Genomic DNA, 16691 nt, shown 5'->3' with positions numbered 1-16691 from the left:
TCAAAACTAACATTTAATTCCCAGGAGGAAGTGTGGCTGGGGGATCGGTGGGGCTGTGCAGCACTGAGGGGCATGTTCAGCCAGAGAGGGCAAGGGTTAAACCACTACACACTACCACCATCCATCCTCTCCTGGCTGGCCCACTCAGCAGGGCCAGCCCCAAATTCCCAGGAATGGCAAGTCAAAGGCCATGGTGAAGTGCAGAAGGCAGCTCCAGGAGATGCTGCAACTTCAAGCAAACACAAGACTCATTCTCACACCTGGCTTCTCAGCATTACCACACAAGACAGCAGGAGCAGTGTGAATGATCAGCTCTGTGACTGAAAACAGAGCAAATAAAACACTTGTACTTCACAGATGACGTTCCAAACCTGGTTTCCACCCATTGCTTTTCAAGCTAGTCAGGCAGAAAACCTTTAAAGACCCTTCAGTCAAGGCAAATGGCTTTGTGATAAGGGAAGTTTCCAAATAAAATGTTACACTTTTACCACCTGTCACATCCAGGAAGAGAAACAAAACCATTTTCATACTCATCAGTGAGTTAAGTAGAAAAGTAACCAAAATTGGAGGTGTGTGAAGAGACCTGTCATTGGAGGGACTCAGCCAGGAAGGGATGGCAAGAACTTCCATGACATGAGCTGCTCAGAGCCCATGCTCATGCCCAACACTGACACCACAACTTCAATGAAAACCCAACCATAATCCTGGAATTACCCAGGAGCAACAAGACAAATAATTACTGCATAAACCTTTACCTCTGCTCGCTGCGTGCGGGGCAGAAGAGACGACTTCTCAATGGCATAAACATCCACCAGGTAGAGGCGTGCTCCCTGCTCCCTGTCCAGGATGGCAGCGGTCTGGATGACGCCGGTGTGGCGCCCGATGGTGAAGAGGCGCCCCAGGCTCCTGTCCTCGCAGCGAACAGACACAATGTAATATTCCACCTGCGCCTCCGCGCCCCGCGGGCTCGCCGCCTCCAGGGAGATCACGTTCGTCCCGATGGGCTCGCCCTCCTTCAGGATGGTGATGTATTTGGGCTGAGTGAAAACAGGCCCGTCAACCCCCTGCAGGATTATAGTCATCTCAGTGGTGGATTTTCTCCTCTCGTGGCCCAGGTCGGTGGCAGAAACGATGAGGTTGTAGATGAGCTGAGAAGGCACCAAGGCTGAGGCCACTCTCAGATCCCCGCTGTAGCGGTCCACGATGAAGGTTTCGGTGTCTCCATTGACTATCTCATACTCCACCTCCCCGTTGGCACCCTCGTCGGGATCCGCAGCGATAATGGTGGTCAGGATGGAGCCGATCACCACCGAGGGGTCGGCGGCGAGGGCGTTCTGCGACACGAACACGGGCACGTTGTCGTTCTGATCCGTCACCAGGATGGTCACGTTCTTGAGGGCAAAGCGCCTGGACTCCAAGGGAACGGCCTGATCTGTGGCTTTGACCGTCAGCTCAAAGAGGTTGGCAAACTCCCGGTCGATCTCAGCATTGGTAAATATCGTCCCTCTCACCTCGTCGATACGGAAGTGATTCCCCCTTGGCATCTGCTGGATGATGGCATACGTTAGCTGCCCGTTAATATCCGCGTCCGGATCGTGAGCAGTCACGGAAATGACAGAGCTGCCCACAGGAATGTTCTCAACAATTGACTTAAAGATGTCTCCTGGAGGAAAATAAGGAGGGTTATCGTTGAAATCCCTGACGTGTATGACCACTGACATGGTAGAGGATCGCGGGGGCCTCCCTTGGTCTTTTGCCGTTATGTTCAGCTTATACAGAGATTGTGTCTCAAAGTCCAGTTTCTTGGCAAGGAAAATACTCCCGGTGTTGGGACTGATGCTAAAGGTCCCGTGATTGTTTGTGCCTGTAATGCTGTAGTGGAGGTCAGCGTTGTCGCCTGAATCAGAATCAGTGGCAGTGATAGATGACACAAGCTCACCAACCCTCATATTTTCCAAGACATCCACTAACAGGGTTGATTTAGGGAAGGAAGGGCTGTTGTCATTTTCATCCAACACATCAATGCTCAACATGCAAGTTGAACTTAGGGGAACAGCTCCGGAGTCTACTGCTTGGATGACAAGGGAATACGATGCAGTAGCCTCGTAATCCAGTCTGCCTACTAAGGTCACTTGGCCTGTGCTGCTGTCTATTACAAACTGATTTTCTTCATTTCCCTTGATTACCGAATACTGAATCAACCCATTAACCCCTTCATCAACATCTGAGGCAGAAACTCGCAGCACCTGTGTCAGATTTGCTGCCAATTCTGATACAGTGGCTTGGTAAAGATCTTTCAAAAACTTGGGTGCGTTATCATTGATGTCTTTCATGTAGATCTGTACAGTTGCCTGATCTTTCAGAGGCTTTGGCAACCCCTGATCTGTGGCTATTACTGTAAGGCTAAACACTGCAGCTCCCCTCTGCCTCATGAGAGCTTCTCTGTCAAACTGATGAGCGCTCCTGATTTCCCCAGTTACTGTGTTCAGCTCAAAATCTGGCTGCATATGCTCAAATGAATACCTGACCTCACCGTTCGGTCCAAAGTCTTTATCTACAGCATTTATTTTACCCACGTACGACCCACCTCTCTGTTCCTCTTCAAAATAAAACACATAGTTGGTACTGTTGAACAGGGGCCTGTTATCATTTACATCCTCCAGAATCACAGTAACATTCACAGTAGCATTGAGTGGTTCTACTGCTCTATCAGAGGCAACGACCAGTAAAACATATCTTTCCTGAAGCTCACGGTCCAGTTCACTTTTTATATACAGCTGGCCATCTGGGAATATGCCAAAGGCATCCCCAGCATTTCCTTCAATTATACTGTAAGCGATTTCACCGTTCACTCCCGAGTCTTTGTCAGAAGCCTGTACCTTAAAGAACCTGGAATTCACAGGCTCTGACTCCAAAATAGTAATTTCATACGAAAGCTGGTCAAACACAGGCGGGTTATCATTTACATCATGGACAGAGACAGTCAGGATAAAGGAGGAGGACAGCTGAGGCACCCCCATATCCGAGGCCAGGATTTCAACCTGGTAAGACCCAGCATTTATGTCAAGCGGCCCTGTTAAGCTTATAGCACCAGTTTGCTCATTGATTGAGAACAAGCCCTTTGGGTTTTGCTTAAGGCTGTAAAGGACCATGCCATTAACACCTTCATCAGGATCAAGAGCTTTGGCCTGGAATATGGTGTGCCCAGCTTTCCAGTTCTCAACAACATTTACACTTTCCACCACTTGAATGAAGTGTGGGGAATTGTCATTTAAGTCTTTGACAGTTATATTGACCACGGCATCGCCAGTTATCGCCCCACCCCTGGCAACCACCTTCAGCTGGTAAAATGCCTGCTCCTCCCTGTCAATGATACTGGCTGTGGTGATCTGCCCCGTCACCCTGTGGATGGCAAACACGCCCCTCTGGTCACCCGTGGTAATCAGGTAACTGATGTTGGTGTTGAGGTCCATGGTGGAAGCAAAGACAGTACCCACGTGGTAACCCAGGGCAACATTTTCAAAGACAACAAAACTGTATGTGCCCTGGCTGAAAACAGGAGGGTTGTCCTGTGTGTCCAAGACAGTGATGGTGACAATGGCTTGGTTCTGAGACTGAAGATGGCCACCGTCAGTGGCCACGATCTGCAACTGGTAAGCAGTTTTCTCCTCCCTGTCTAGGGCTATTTTTGTTGTGATGACTCCTGTGTGCCCATGGACCTGAAACCTGGAGGTATCTCCAGCTGAGATGCTGTACTTGACTGTTCCATTGGGGCCCAGATCGGGGTCTGTGGCAGACACGGTGGTCACATAGGTTCCAGCTGGCTCGTTTTCCTGGATATGGGCAAAATACTGAATGGGGTAAAACACGGGGCTATTGTCATTCACATCCAGGATGGTCACGTTAACTCGGGCCACCGAAGAAAGGGGAGGAGAGCCCAAATCAGTGGCCAAGACCTGCAAAGAGAAGTGAGACTGCTCCTCCCGGTCCAGCTGTGAGACAGTGCTGAGCTTGCCTGAAACCGGGTCCAGACGAAACATCTGGCGAGGGGTCACAGAGGAGGGGCCAACTGCTGCCAGCACCGGCTCGGCTTCCTGCAGGGAGAAGCGGACAGTCCCATTGTCCCCCAGGTCCCCATCAGTGGCACTCAGGACAAGCAGCTCAGTTCCTGACGGGGAGTTTTCAGCCAGGGCCACCTGGTAACCCTCAGGCTGACCGAAGCGAGGCTTGTTGTCATTGACATCCAGGACGGTCACCACCAGCTGCGCGTAGGAGAACTTGGGCTGCACACCCTGGTCACGGGCGCTGATGTTGAGCACCACCTGAGAAGCAGTCTCCCGGTCCAGCCTGCTGGAGCTGGACGTGCCCTCGGGGACGGCCGTGGTGACCAGCCCGCTGTGCTCACTGATACAGAACCAGCCCAGCTCGTTGCCCGAGACGATGCTGTATTTGAGGTTGGCATTGAGGCCCGAGTCCCGGTCCGTGGCGCTGAGGCCTCGCACATAGCTGCCCGCGGGCACGTCCTCGCTGATGTTCACGCTGTACACCGACTGCCCAAAGACGGGTGGGTGGTCGTTGATGTCGTTCACAAAGATCACCAGGCTGGCCACCGAGGAGCGGCTCACGGGAGCTGCCACCGCTCCCTCGGGGGAGAAGACAGAAGTGGGGGAGCCTGGAGGTGGCGGTGGGGCCCCGTAGTTGTCCGCCACTGCCACGGTAAGGTTGTAGGCCGGGATGCGCTCCCGGTCCAGCGCGGCCGCCACCTTGATGAGGCTGAGGTTGGGTACCTTGCTGCTGTGCACCTCGAAGTGCCGCTGCTCGTTTCCTGCCAGGATGGACACGGAAATGTTCCCGTTGGCCGCCGGAGAGTCAGCATCGCTCACCGTCAGCAGGGCCACCACCGTGCCGGGGGCCGCGTTCTCATCCACGGAGGCGAACCGGGAGGTGGCCGGGAAGTAGCGGAACTTCACCCGGGGCTCGTTGTCGTTGACGTCGAGCAGGCGGATGAGGGCCTCGGCCCGGCCGCTCAGCGCCGGCACACCGCGGTCCATGGCCTGCACGGTCAGCGAGTACTGCTGCCGCACCTCGTAGTCCAGGCGGTCGCGGATGCGGATCACCCCGCTCTCGGGGTCCACCTCGAACGGGAGGCTGCCAGCCCCATCCCCAGCACCGCTGCCATCGCCTCCTTCCAGGCGGTAGCGGATGTCAGCGTTGGTGCCCTCATCGGCATCGGCCGCAGTCACCTGGAGAACGCTGGCCCCGACGGGTGCGTCCTCAGGCACTCGAGCCTGGTAAAGCGTCTGGCTGAAGATGGGCGGGTTGTCATTGATATCCTGGACGGTGACATTGACCTGAAGGTACCCTCGCCGACGGGGCTCGCCCTTGTCCTCCACCTGCACCAACAGCTGGTACGTGGGGGTGGCCTCCCGGTCCAGCCCTCCGCGGGAAACCAGGTGCAGGAAAGCGCCCTCACCGCTGGGGTTGAGGGTGATGTTCAGGCGGAATCGGCCCTCCTCGTTGCCGGCCACAATCCGATAGGAGCCATGGTCCACGCCATTGGTGCCACTGTCGGCGTCGGTGGCAGTGTCCAGGATGAGCTGGCGCCCGCTGCCCGTGTCCTCCTTGAAAGTCACCACGATGGAGGGGTCGGGGAAGACGGGCGCGTTGTCGTTGAGGTCGAGCACCAGGACGCGCACCTCGCTGGGGTAGGTGGGCTGGCTGGAGAGCACCACCAGGTCCACCACGTCGCTGGCCAGGCTCTCGCGGTCGATGGTGGCGCGGGTGTGCAGGGCGCCCGAGGTGGCGTTGATGGCGAAGAGCTCGTGGTGCTCGCTCAGGCGGTAGGTGAAGCCGGGCCGGGTGGCAATGGTGCCCACCCAAGTGCCGGCCGGCTGCTCCTCCAGCACCCGGAACACCTGGCGCGGCTCCGCGGCGGCGGCGCTCCCCAGCGGCGGCAGCAGCGGCAGCAGCAGCGACAGCAGCAGCGGCGGCGGCGGCCCGCGGGCGGCGGGGGGGCGGCCCATGGCGAGCCGGGGGCGCAGCGCCCCGAGGGGGCGGCCCGGCGCCGCCGCTTGCCCCGCTCCCGCTGCCGCTCTCGGCACCCGCGGACGCTGCGCTCCGAACGCAGAAGGCAGCGGAGCGGGCGCTCACGGGACGCTCCGGCTCCGGCTGTGCCGCCGCTGCTCCCGCCGCCGCTCCGGGGCTGGGGGGCGGCCGGGGGCGCCGCGCCGCATCGCCGCTCAGCAGCCGCAGCCGCTACCGCCGGGGCCCCCGCGGCCCGCCGCTCCCGCGCGGTGCCCGCCGCCCCGCCGGCATGCCCGGGCGCACGGCGGCAGAGCCGGTCCGCGATCCGCGAACGCCCGGACCCAACTTTGCCCGGCGCTCATGGATCCCGGCCCTCTTGACGGCCGGGCCGGCTCCCCCCACGGGCGCCCATTGGCCGCCGCGCCGCGCCGCCCCGCCCCGGCCCGCCCCTCGCACCTGAGGGGCCGCCCCGGCTGGAGCGGGACGGGCGCGGAGCGGGGGCAGCTCCCGGGAGCGGGGAGCGGGTCCCACGGGTGCTCCCGCCCGGAGCGGGAAGCGAGCCGGGAGAGCCGGGCGGAGCGGAGCGGGGCGGGCTGCCCGCGAACCGGGCACGGGGCTCCGCGCACTTCGGAGGCAGCTCTGGAGGGAACTTGCGGGTCCCGTTATCCCGGGAAGATGCGGCGCTGGCAGCGCCTCCCGCGGGCCCGCAGCGCCCTCTGCCGCTCCGCCCGGCGCGGCGCCCGGGAGCGTCACCGGGATGCCGGAGCATCCCACGGTGCGCGCCGAAAAGCCCAAATCCTTCCTCCATCCCAAAAAGCCTGCAAAAAACCGAGGAAGATCCGAGGAGGCAGCAAAAGTTTTAATTTTCTGCGAATTCTTCTTTAAATACAAGCAGCGGTTGTAAACAAAGTCTATAGATGGCAATTAAAGTCCCAAAGGTAAATCTGGCAATTAAAATGACAAGGTAAATCCAGCATAGCCGCATAAGGGATGACCAAAATACAGAGTTTGTCTCTGTGAGTTAAAGAACCTGGTAGTGTATTTTCCAGCATGGAAAAGTCGGAAAAGTGAGAAAAGAAGTGGAAAAAAAAAGTAGGGGAGTGTAGAAGGACGTGGTGCCAAAGGCAGTTTGTTCCCCGCTAGTACCCTGGATATGATTAAAAAAAGGGAGGTCAAATGACCATTAGCAGCAATCTTGACTGGAAACAGTAAGAAAGAACGGGTGGTTCTTGTTTTCTATTGTCACCTGACACGAAGAGCTACCTCGGACCAGCAATTCCTGCAAATCCCTCTAGGAATGGATGCTCACACCCGCGATCAGCCCCGACCCCATGGGCACAACCCCTCTCCCTGCCTGGCACTGCTGTGCCCTGCCTGTATTTAGTTTTCATTTCTCCGCGTCTGCATCCGACCTGGAGAAGGGGTTTGGTGCCTCGCAGCGCTCTGCCTTTCCCAGCTGCACTAGTCTAGCGGGAGATAAGTCATCCGCTAACTATTCTTGGTGTGAACACCTCCTCCTCTCTTGCGGGGATGAATCCATGGGACAGCCGAGCAGGGCTCATCCGTGCTGCCCCCGCCGGGATCCGCGCTCTGCTCCGGTTCTTTGATATTTAACTCCACCTACAGGCGTGCATCGACCCTCGCCTGCAGCCTCGAAAGGGGATGTCTTTAACTTCCATCGCAAAAATGCTAGCGGCTTCTGAGCCAGCAAAATCCAACAGCGATTCGCGAAAAAATAAGATTATATGGGCTGGAGGGGGATGATTACCCACATGGAGAACATAGGATAGCATCTTCACTAGAACAAGTCTTGGAGCATTCATCACGTCCCAATCACTGGAGTTTTTTCTTCACTGCATGGAATTTATCACATCTGCCACGTAAATTTGACCTCCAAATCCAAAAGACAGCCCGGAGAAACATTCTGCCCCTGAAAGGGGCTTTGGTTCTTTCCCCAGTTCTGATTAGAATTACTAACCAACTATATTTCATGTGGAACAGGCACAGCCTTGTCCTGACATTGTTCAGGCTATTCTGTGCCCATAAGTTTGTGCTTCCCTCTGGGTACTTCTCTCAAATGTCAAAATAATAAATGCTGCTGCAAAGGTATGGAAATTTAAATATATGAAAGCAAAACATCAGTGTTTTAAATACTGTACATCAGAGGTAAGCAAAATGGCTAAAATTTTGGGCAAGAAAGAATATCCAGAAAACAGGAGAATATCTGGACAATAGGTTTTAAAGCACCATGTTTTGCTACTCTAGAGACTCATAAATAATGTCTGTCAATATTAGATCCCAGAAATATCATCTGTTCCCCTTGCATTATGTTAAAATAAAATTCTACATTGCAAAGTTTTGCAACACATGAGAATGAATCAAACAAAATATATTTGCCAGTTTACAGGCCCTGTAATTTAATATTTGCAATTATATCAATGACCTGTTATGATAGACGTAAATATCTCAGAACCTCTTCAAAACCATAATTTGCTTAAGCCTTTTGTACCTGTAGATGTAAAAATGTTTTTTTAGATGAGTCATTCACAAAAGAAAAAAGAACACCCTTTAAATTCCTGAAGTGTTTCAATATATCAAAATTCCATTCCTTAGGATTCAGAAAGTTACTTTTTTAAATCCAAATGTTTATGAAAAGTTATACAAAATTTTACAGAAAGTTTTCAGTCATAAAATAATTTAAAAATTATTTTCTCATTACAACTGTAGTTTAACTGTGAGCTGTCTCAAATGTAGTCAAACTTAGAAGATGCTTTAAAACCAACTGTACTTTTTTTAAGTTATTTTAATGGCTAAGAAAAAGCCCATTAAAATTGAAGCAGCTTTGGGAGGTGTTAAGCAATACCTTTATTATAAAGTCTGTGGATGTCAGTGGAATTACTCTGGTGGTTCATCAGCATAAGTGTGGCTTGAGTTTTGACCCCTTCTATGTTAACACAAATACATTTCAACAGAGTTAAGTCTGTGCTAAGAAGCACTCCACCACTCTTAACTTGCAGGGATGGAAATAAAGTGAAGAATAGGTCATTCTTGCACTTTTTGTCTTGCCTCCAGCTCTGTTGATAACACCTCCCAACACTTCATCAGGCTTTCACCTCCAGATATGGGAGAAGCAATCTAATCCCAACACTGTCCAGCTCATGCTGCACTGCAAAGTCTTAATAACGACTTCAGTGTCCATTGTCAACAGATCAACACATCTGGCTGTCACATTTAATGTGCTTCCAGCGCTGTTTTTGCCTCAAGTGGGCCCTGATGCTGCTGAAATGTTGTGCTGGAAGGCACAGACAGCACAGAAGCAGAGGGCTGATGGATGAAGTGAAAAGAGGAAAAAGTTTCTAAGCAATTTTTGTTCCTTGGGTGAGTCTAATGAAAATTGAACGCATACCTATTATCTCACACAGCCCTCTGAGGTCTCAGGGTTGCAATTGAATATCACAACAGGGAGAGAATTTTATTCTGCAGCCAGAACAGGAACTGGTCATGAATCCAGCAGATCTGGCAGGTAGGTTTCTGTGTTTTATGTCTGATGAGCTGAAGGTAAGAGCACAAAGGCTCTGTGCTCCTGAGCGATGCAAGGCTGGGCACCGGGCATTCTCATTATTCCTTGGAGGCAGCTGGAATCCTGCCCACACTTGCAGCATTGCAGTTTAGTCAATGATCTTAAAGGTCTTTTCCAACCTAAATGATTCTATGATCATCTACAGGCTTCATTGAAGTCTTCATTGATGTGAGACATTTCTTTCTTAAAAGGGTGCAGGGTGTGTTTGATGAATGAATAAATCTATTTTTCTTTGCTTCTCTTACTGAACTTTTTCTCTGTTGGTTCCTCTTACTAACTGCATTTGAATTTTTCACACCACTTTGTATTTCAGCCAGGGACAGACAGAGTGAAAAACACCTTTGTTCCAGCACTTTCTCCTGTGTTGCTCCAGAAGTAAAAATATTACTGTAACATCTTTCTCAGGATGCAGTTTAGCAGTCCTTGAGGCAGAATAATGTTGATTTAAATCAATAGGTATTGAACCCTACCTTTTCATTATTAGATAGATAACACACCATGAGTCCTGCTGTTGTTTTGAGGACTGAACATGGCATATCAGTCAAGTTTCACTTGCTCTGACATTAAACAATTCAGATGTGTCACTGAGCATCACATCCTCCCAGACAGGGACAGCAGCATCTGACTTTTAGAGCCTCATTCAAGTCTCAGTTCCCATCCCAGTCACACTAATGAGAGCTGAATTGGCCTTTTGATATTTATTACTTAATAGACTCGCTCCACTTGGAAAAAGAACATTAAAGTGTTTTTCCAGCCATGTTTTATAGCCTAGAAATGTACTGGTCTGAACCCAGTAGTTTAATTTCTCAACACCTGCTCTGCAACACCATGTTTTCTTTTTCCTTTAATAGCTAGAGCACCCCACAGTGCTTTTAACTGCATATTGTGGCTTTTTTTTTCTTTTTTTCTTTTTTTTTAAATTAAGGTTTGGGTTTTTTTAATAGCTCACCGCCTGGCTGCTGGTGAAACCCTGCTGAACTCAGCAGCTACCACATTTTAAAAGGTTTTGAAAAATATCCTCTACAGTTCAAGTGTTAAATTCAGCATTATTTGACTCAAAGTCAGATTCCCATTAAATGAACAGAGGAATCCCATCACTCCTGAGCAGAAAAAGAAAGTAAAAAGTTCCTGTAAAAAATCCCTACCACATAGAAAGTGGAAATCCTGCTGTTCAAAGCCAAAACTGTACTATCTCTGGTACTTAAGAGTAACTTAAATGAGCAGGAGAAAGAAGCAGACTCTCAAAACAAGTGCTTGGTTTTGGTTGATTTTTGTTTTAAGTGCTCTGATTTCCTTGTCACAATTGCAACAAAGGACTTGTATAATTCTCTTTTCTATTGTCACAGTAAAACTTCCGCTGATCAAATCAAGAGTTTGCAAAGTAACTGGGAAATACTGAAATATGTGCAATGCACACATATTGTTATGGCTTGGAAAGCCACAAATTGAAAGAGTAAATAAATTTAAAAAAAAAGCTTTAATAGTATTTTGTCTATAATATGCTACTGAGTCATTAAAAAACCCAAAAGCAGTACTGTCAGCTATTTTATTTTAGCTGGTTTATTAGGATGATTTTTAAGACTGAAGCTGTAATTTCCTGGGAACCCACAAGATGGTAGAGTTCAGCTAGCTGAGGAGAGAAACTAGCCTGAATCATTTGCCTGGACCATGAGCTCATAGTCACTAACTAGTTAAAAGTGCTAATTTTGCTATGTCCCAGAAACTCAAACAATTTTGACCTGTTTCTTTTTTTTCATAATCTGTTTAAACATTTGGAAAGCTTTTATTTTCTGGCTTAGTCTTTGTTTTCTCTTTGAAGGAATGCACCTCATTACTCCTTCAAGCATCTGTATTCCATACTCTTGATGGAGTTTAGTAATGGGATGCAATTACTGAAAGCAAGACACTGGGAAAATAAACTGTTTGTCTGGAATCCAGAAAATCTGAAACACATCATCATGCAACTGCACACAGTCACTGTGAAGCTGCTGGGCACTTACTCAGTCTTCATTAAACCAAGCAACCTAAAATCTCTAAAACCTAAACCTCTTAAAGTCTCTAGATCAGAAATACCACCTATTATCCAGTAAAACAGCTCAGCAAATCTACAGATCTGGGAGTTAAATCTGTTCACTGCAGCCCAGCAGCTTTACTGGTAGTCACCCTGATGCTAAGTGGGGCTTTACTGACTCTCTTGTCATGATGCCAGTTGCTCAAGGAAGAGAAATAAAGTACCTATAACATCTCAAATGCAGTTTTTGAAGAAGTAAGGCCATGAATGTCCAAATCACTTGGCTCTCAGAAGAATAAAATTTTGGTATGAACGTGGTTACAATGGCATCTTGCTTCAGCGTGGGTAGATTAGAGGATAAAGGAATAAAAGCTGGGAAAAGTCTACTTAGAGAGAATTTAAGTAAGAGACAGTATCTGCATAATATTCGGAAATGTGTACTCTCTATAAGGGGAAAAAAGCTCAACAATCGCCCTCAAGTCTTTTAAAAAATATTAAGAAAAATTATGAAGCATTCAAGGGCAAACAGCACACATGTAAGAGATGTAAGTAGGCCTTATACTACATAACCTTAAAGTAAATTATTATATTTCATGATTGATTTAAAAAAAAAGATCTCATATTTAAAGAGATCTCATCTTTTCATCAGTCTCAGAGTACCACAGAACAAGTTTATTATGTCTTTACATTTAGTAGCATATGGTGATTTATTACAAAGAATTTTTGATATGCCAAGGAAAAACCTTGGAGCCTTTAGGCTGTGCAGAAGCTGAAATACATCATGTTTTATGTTAATTAAACTTTTAGTCTTTCCGTGATTAAGGAACTGAGGTAGAACTTTATTTTTCCAAAAATTGCTAGTAATGTAAAAATTCCAACACATTATGAAGGGGTAAGGGTAAGTCACAGTCACTTTATATCACTACTTAATGTCATCCTGAAAAGTACTTTCATTACTCTGAGGTGAAATATAGCACAGTAAGTGCTGAATGGGAATTGCCAGTGAGAGCTGGGGCTCACATCAGGTGACAATAAATGAGGAATGATTACTTGTGGCTGAAGAAGCATCTGTACCGCCCCATGCTGGGGACTCTAGGTCCTCAGCAAAAGAACAAAATAGAAAATATTTATATAAAAATAATTTTAATATAAATAATAGATACAAATATTAAAAAATTTATATAAATACCAAAATGACCAAAAATGCATATATAAGTGATCAAAATATAAATATATAAAATTTATATATAAATACCACCAAAAATTTATATATAAATACCAAAGAACTTTCTCTTTAAATTTATTTTGGTGCTGGTTAGAGGGCTGGAGCAACCTGGGTCAAATACAGCAAGAGTTGGACCCTCCCCAGAACAGAGAGCAAAGTCCCTCCAAAACTCTTTGATGTCCCAGGTTTCAGGTTGTTAGAAACTTTAATAATAAATCTCTTTGGTATGCATAATTTCACATAGATCTTTATGTGTGTGTGTCTGTCTGGGAATGAAATAGCAATAGGAAGAGAGAAAGAAAAGGGAGAATGAGTCCAGCAGGTGTTTCTTGTTTCTTTTACACCTCTTCAATATTTGAAATGGTCTTTGATTGGGAACCACTAACATTTCTGCCACGATTTTCCTTAGAGAATGCCTCATTTACAGACTGCAGTGTATGCTCTGTATTATTTCAGAATAGAGTCCAAGAATATGCTGAGTTGGAAGGGTCCAGCAGGATCATTTGGGCCAATAAATTCTGTCTGGAAGTTTTTGCTGTAGTACACAATCACTTATATTAGCAAGGGGTGGGGAGTATTTATTTGTTTATTTATTTTTATTTATATATTTTTGTGCAAGCTTCATTTGAGGCTAAGCTGCTTCACTTCCTTGAGGAGTCATTATCCCTATGGAAAAGCCACTGTCCATTCCATTTGAGCCATTCCTCTGTTTTACAGCTGACTGCTTCCATTTCATTTTGAGGTAACAAGGATTTACCACCCTCCCTCCCTCCCTCGCCACTTGAAATGTTTCTGTCAATGTTTCTGGTTTTGTGACCCTAATGGAAAGCTGAAAGTTGCTCCCTAGTCACCATTCCAGGGCATGGCAGGAAAGAGGCACAACAGGTTTCAGCCCCTTCATGGCAATAAAAATAACCAGTATTACTCTACAAACAAAATGCAACTAATTCCCTCTCACAAAATGCACTGAATGCAGAGACCCCAGAGCAGGAGAGCATCTGCTTGGCCATGGGGAGGCACTGCAGGTTTCTAAAACTGATTATTTCAGACAATTTCTATTCTATTTCTGCTCTGACAGGAGTGTTCTTTCACCTTGGGAGCATTTATTAGCCAAACTCTCCTAGTTATCTGTTCTATAAATCCTGTTATGAAGTTCATCCAGTGTGCAACCTTAACTAAACAGTTATTTGCTCTTAAAATTCTTGTCTTTGTAATCCAAGCCACATTTTGAAGCAAATATTTAAAAAGACACTAAATATTAGGAAGCCTCGTATTTTCACACTGAAATAAACATTTCCATCGCTCCAGTTTTGGTGTCTTTTGAAACCATCATGTTTATATCCCAGTGTTATTGCGAACCAGATTGGTTTGAAGGTTTATGTTTAAAGAAGAAGCATCATTAGGCTTTCAGAAAGGCAGGTTTATCTGTGTGTTTATAACCAAACCTTTCTCCCTATCTGCATTTCTGTTCTTCTGGGGGTGCCCCTGCCTGCCCACCTCAGGTTGGTACCCCAGCAAGGGGGACACATCCAAACATTAATTGCCCCATCTTCCACCTAAAATTGTCCTTTACAATTCCCCTGACAGAGCACTGACCTTAAAATAGGAGGCAAAACCTGGAAGGGATGCAGAAGACCTAAAGAAGTCAGAGAAGATTTTGGTGTAGCAGTTTCCTTGTCCTTGCCAAGGACGAGACCAGCATGCTGTGGACCTTGTGGCTTTGCTGCAGCATGACCCAAGCCTTGACCAGATTTCTGTACATGGAAATGTGGCTGTTGGGGAGAGGCATGGAAGTCTGCTGGGGCAGGGAACCAGCAGCAGAGACATGGTAATGAGATAATTCCCTTCCTTTCCTGCAGCTTCTCAGCATTGAACTCTTCCTGCTGCAGGCCAGGCTTCCTTAAAATTCACTAAAACTGACTTGACTTCTCCTAATATGTGTCCTTTTCCACGCTCCATCAGGAGTGTGCAGCAGTAATTGTGCTGGGTTGGTGTCAGAGGGAGCTGCTGTGTTCATGTTTAGGGTAAATGGGTTTGGCACATCACTGCTCACAGGTGAACTGTTCTTGGGTGCAGTCTGTGCCCACAGAGTTTCTCAGGCTGTTGCAAACCTGGACTTGTATGTAGAGAGCTGTACTGGGTTTGACAGTTTAGAAATGTTGTCAAATCATTTCCTAATATTGTACTTTTTTGTTCCTTTTTTTAAAGTATATGCCAAGAGGTTACATTTTGGCAGGTCAGATTTTCTCTGTGGCAGGAAGTGTCACACACCAGCATCTCAATTTGAAGGTGGTACATATTTCCCACAGCACACTTTTCCTTGGTGTTGCCTCTACTCCATCACAGCTTTCCAAAGCTCTGCCAAAATCCCTGTGTGAAAAACACCCTCCTGTTCTTTGGCACTCCCTCCTGCAGCACCAGGGAGGGCACAGCCAGGCAGGGTGGATGCAGGGAAGGAGAACCACAGCTAATCTTCCTGTTTGCCTGCAAACCTGAAATTGTTGGTGGGCATTTCCCAGGGAAATAAAAGTAATTTAAGAGATGTATGGGTGTCTGTTTCTGTGGAATGATGTGTGCACGAGGAAGCACATACAGCAATTAACACTGAGAGCTATTAATACACAGCCCTGGGTCAGAATAATTTCAACAGAAGGATTTTTTTTTTTTCAGCAGAAAGTTCTCATAAAAAGGTGTCTGCAATTGAATCTTTTTAATTCATCTTCCTTTATCTTTCCTCTCTCAGTGTTTACCTTGTTCATTGAGATCTTGTGCCGTGAAGAGCAGGGATTGAACTCACTCCACATTTGAACCACCCATACCACAGCGGCATCCCTCTATGCTGAATGTTCTTTTCTTAAGTAAAATCCTGGGTAAAAATAAAAAAAATTAAATTAGTGAAAATACCTTGAAAAAATATTCTGCCCCACTTGCCCAACTCTTGCTAAACAACAGAAAAAAAAAGAAGAAACCAGAATTTTTTATAATGAGCTCTTGGGGTCATATCATTGTGAATCAAGTTTTATAAATCATTTCCTGTGAAATTTGAAGAATAAAACCCAAGGACTTATTCAGCTTCTTATTCTGTTGTCTTAGATCTGGCTTCCTACCAAAAGAGGTTTACAACAAAGATGTTAGTGCTGTATTTCAGATCCAAGTGCCAATATCAGTATTTTTCAGAAAATAAAACTTCATTGTTAACCAAATTTATTTAAAAACAAATCAGCGGGATCTCTTTGTAATTATGTATGTGCCTAGCTATTTGCAAAATCTTTTCTTTATCTGTAATCCTTCAGAGGATGTAGTAGAAAAGGGCCAGTTCCTCTGAGTTTCCCCCCTGCTCAGAGTCTCAAAGGGTTTAATTGTCTGCGCAGATGTTGGTCTCAGCAGGGTACAGTAGCTCTCTGTTATTTTTTAAAAGGGGGAAGAAAAAAAGTTAAAGATTTTGCGAAAACTAATACTCTAAGTATTTTCTTGGAGCATCTATGTATATCCCTTTTGGCTGTCTCTGAGCAGAAAAGATGGACTATATTTCCCAGCAGCTCTGGACACAAAGCCAGCCTTCTGTGTGTCCCCCATGTCCCCCCATGCTGCCTGCCCTGCCCAGCCCAGCCCCAGGGCTGCCCCTGACCCCCAGCCCTGTGCCTGGGGATGCTGAACACAGCTCTGGGATGCTTTGCCTTTGTGCAGGTGTAGTCTCCCTGCTCTAAGAGGGGGCTGCATTAGGTGGATTTGCATGATATTTGCATCACTTTCCTAAGTGTATGTCCCATCCCTGGAAGCCTGGCTGGATGGGGCTCTGAGCAACCTGGGATAGTGGGAAGTGTCCCTGCCCAAGGGGTTTGGAGCTAGAA

The 16691-nt window shown here is 47.6% G+C and overlaps 1 protein-coding gene across 1 annotated transcript in view; it reads right to left on the bottom strand.

Moving 5' to 3' along the window:
- The window catches only part of FAT4 (FAT atypical cadherin 4), a 119439-nt gene extending 113416 nt beyond the window's left edge, over positions 1-6023 (bottom strand). Inside the window, exon 1 of the mRNA XM_058803451.1 lies at positions 756-6023. Coding sequence (XP_058659434.1) covers positions 756-6023 — 5268 coding nt within the window. The remainder of the gene's footprint in view (positions 1-755) is intronic.
- Between the last annotated feature and the right edge of the window lie 10668 nt (positions 6024-16691).

Source organism: Ammospiza caudacuta, chromosome 4 (genome assembly GCF_027887145.1).
Source record: "Ammospiza caudacuta isolate bAmmCau1 chromosome 4, bAmmCau1.pri, whole genome shotgun sequence".
In the NCBI taxonomy this organism is placed as follows: Eukaryota; Metazoa; Chordata; class Aves; order Passeriformes; family Passerellidae; genus Ammospiza; species Ammospiza caudacuta.
This window is presented reverse-complemented; position numbering and strand designations above follow the sequence as displayed.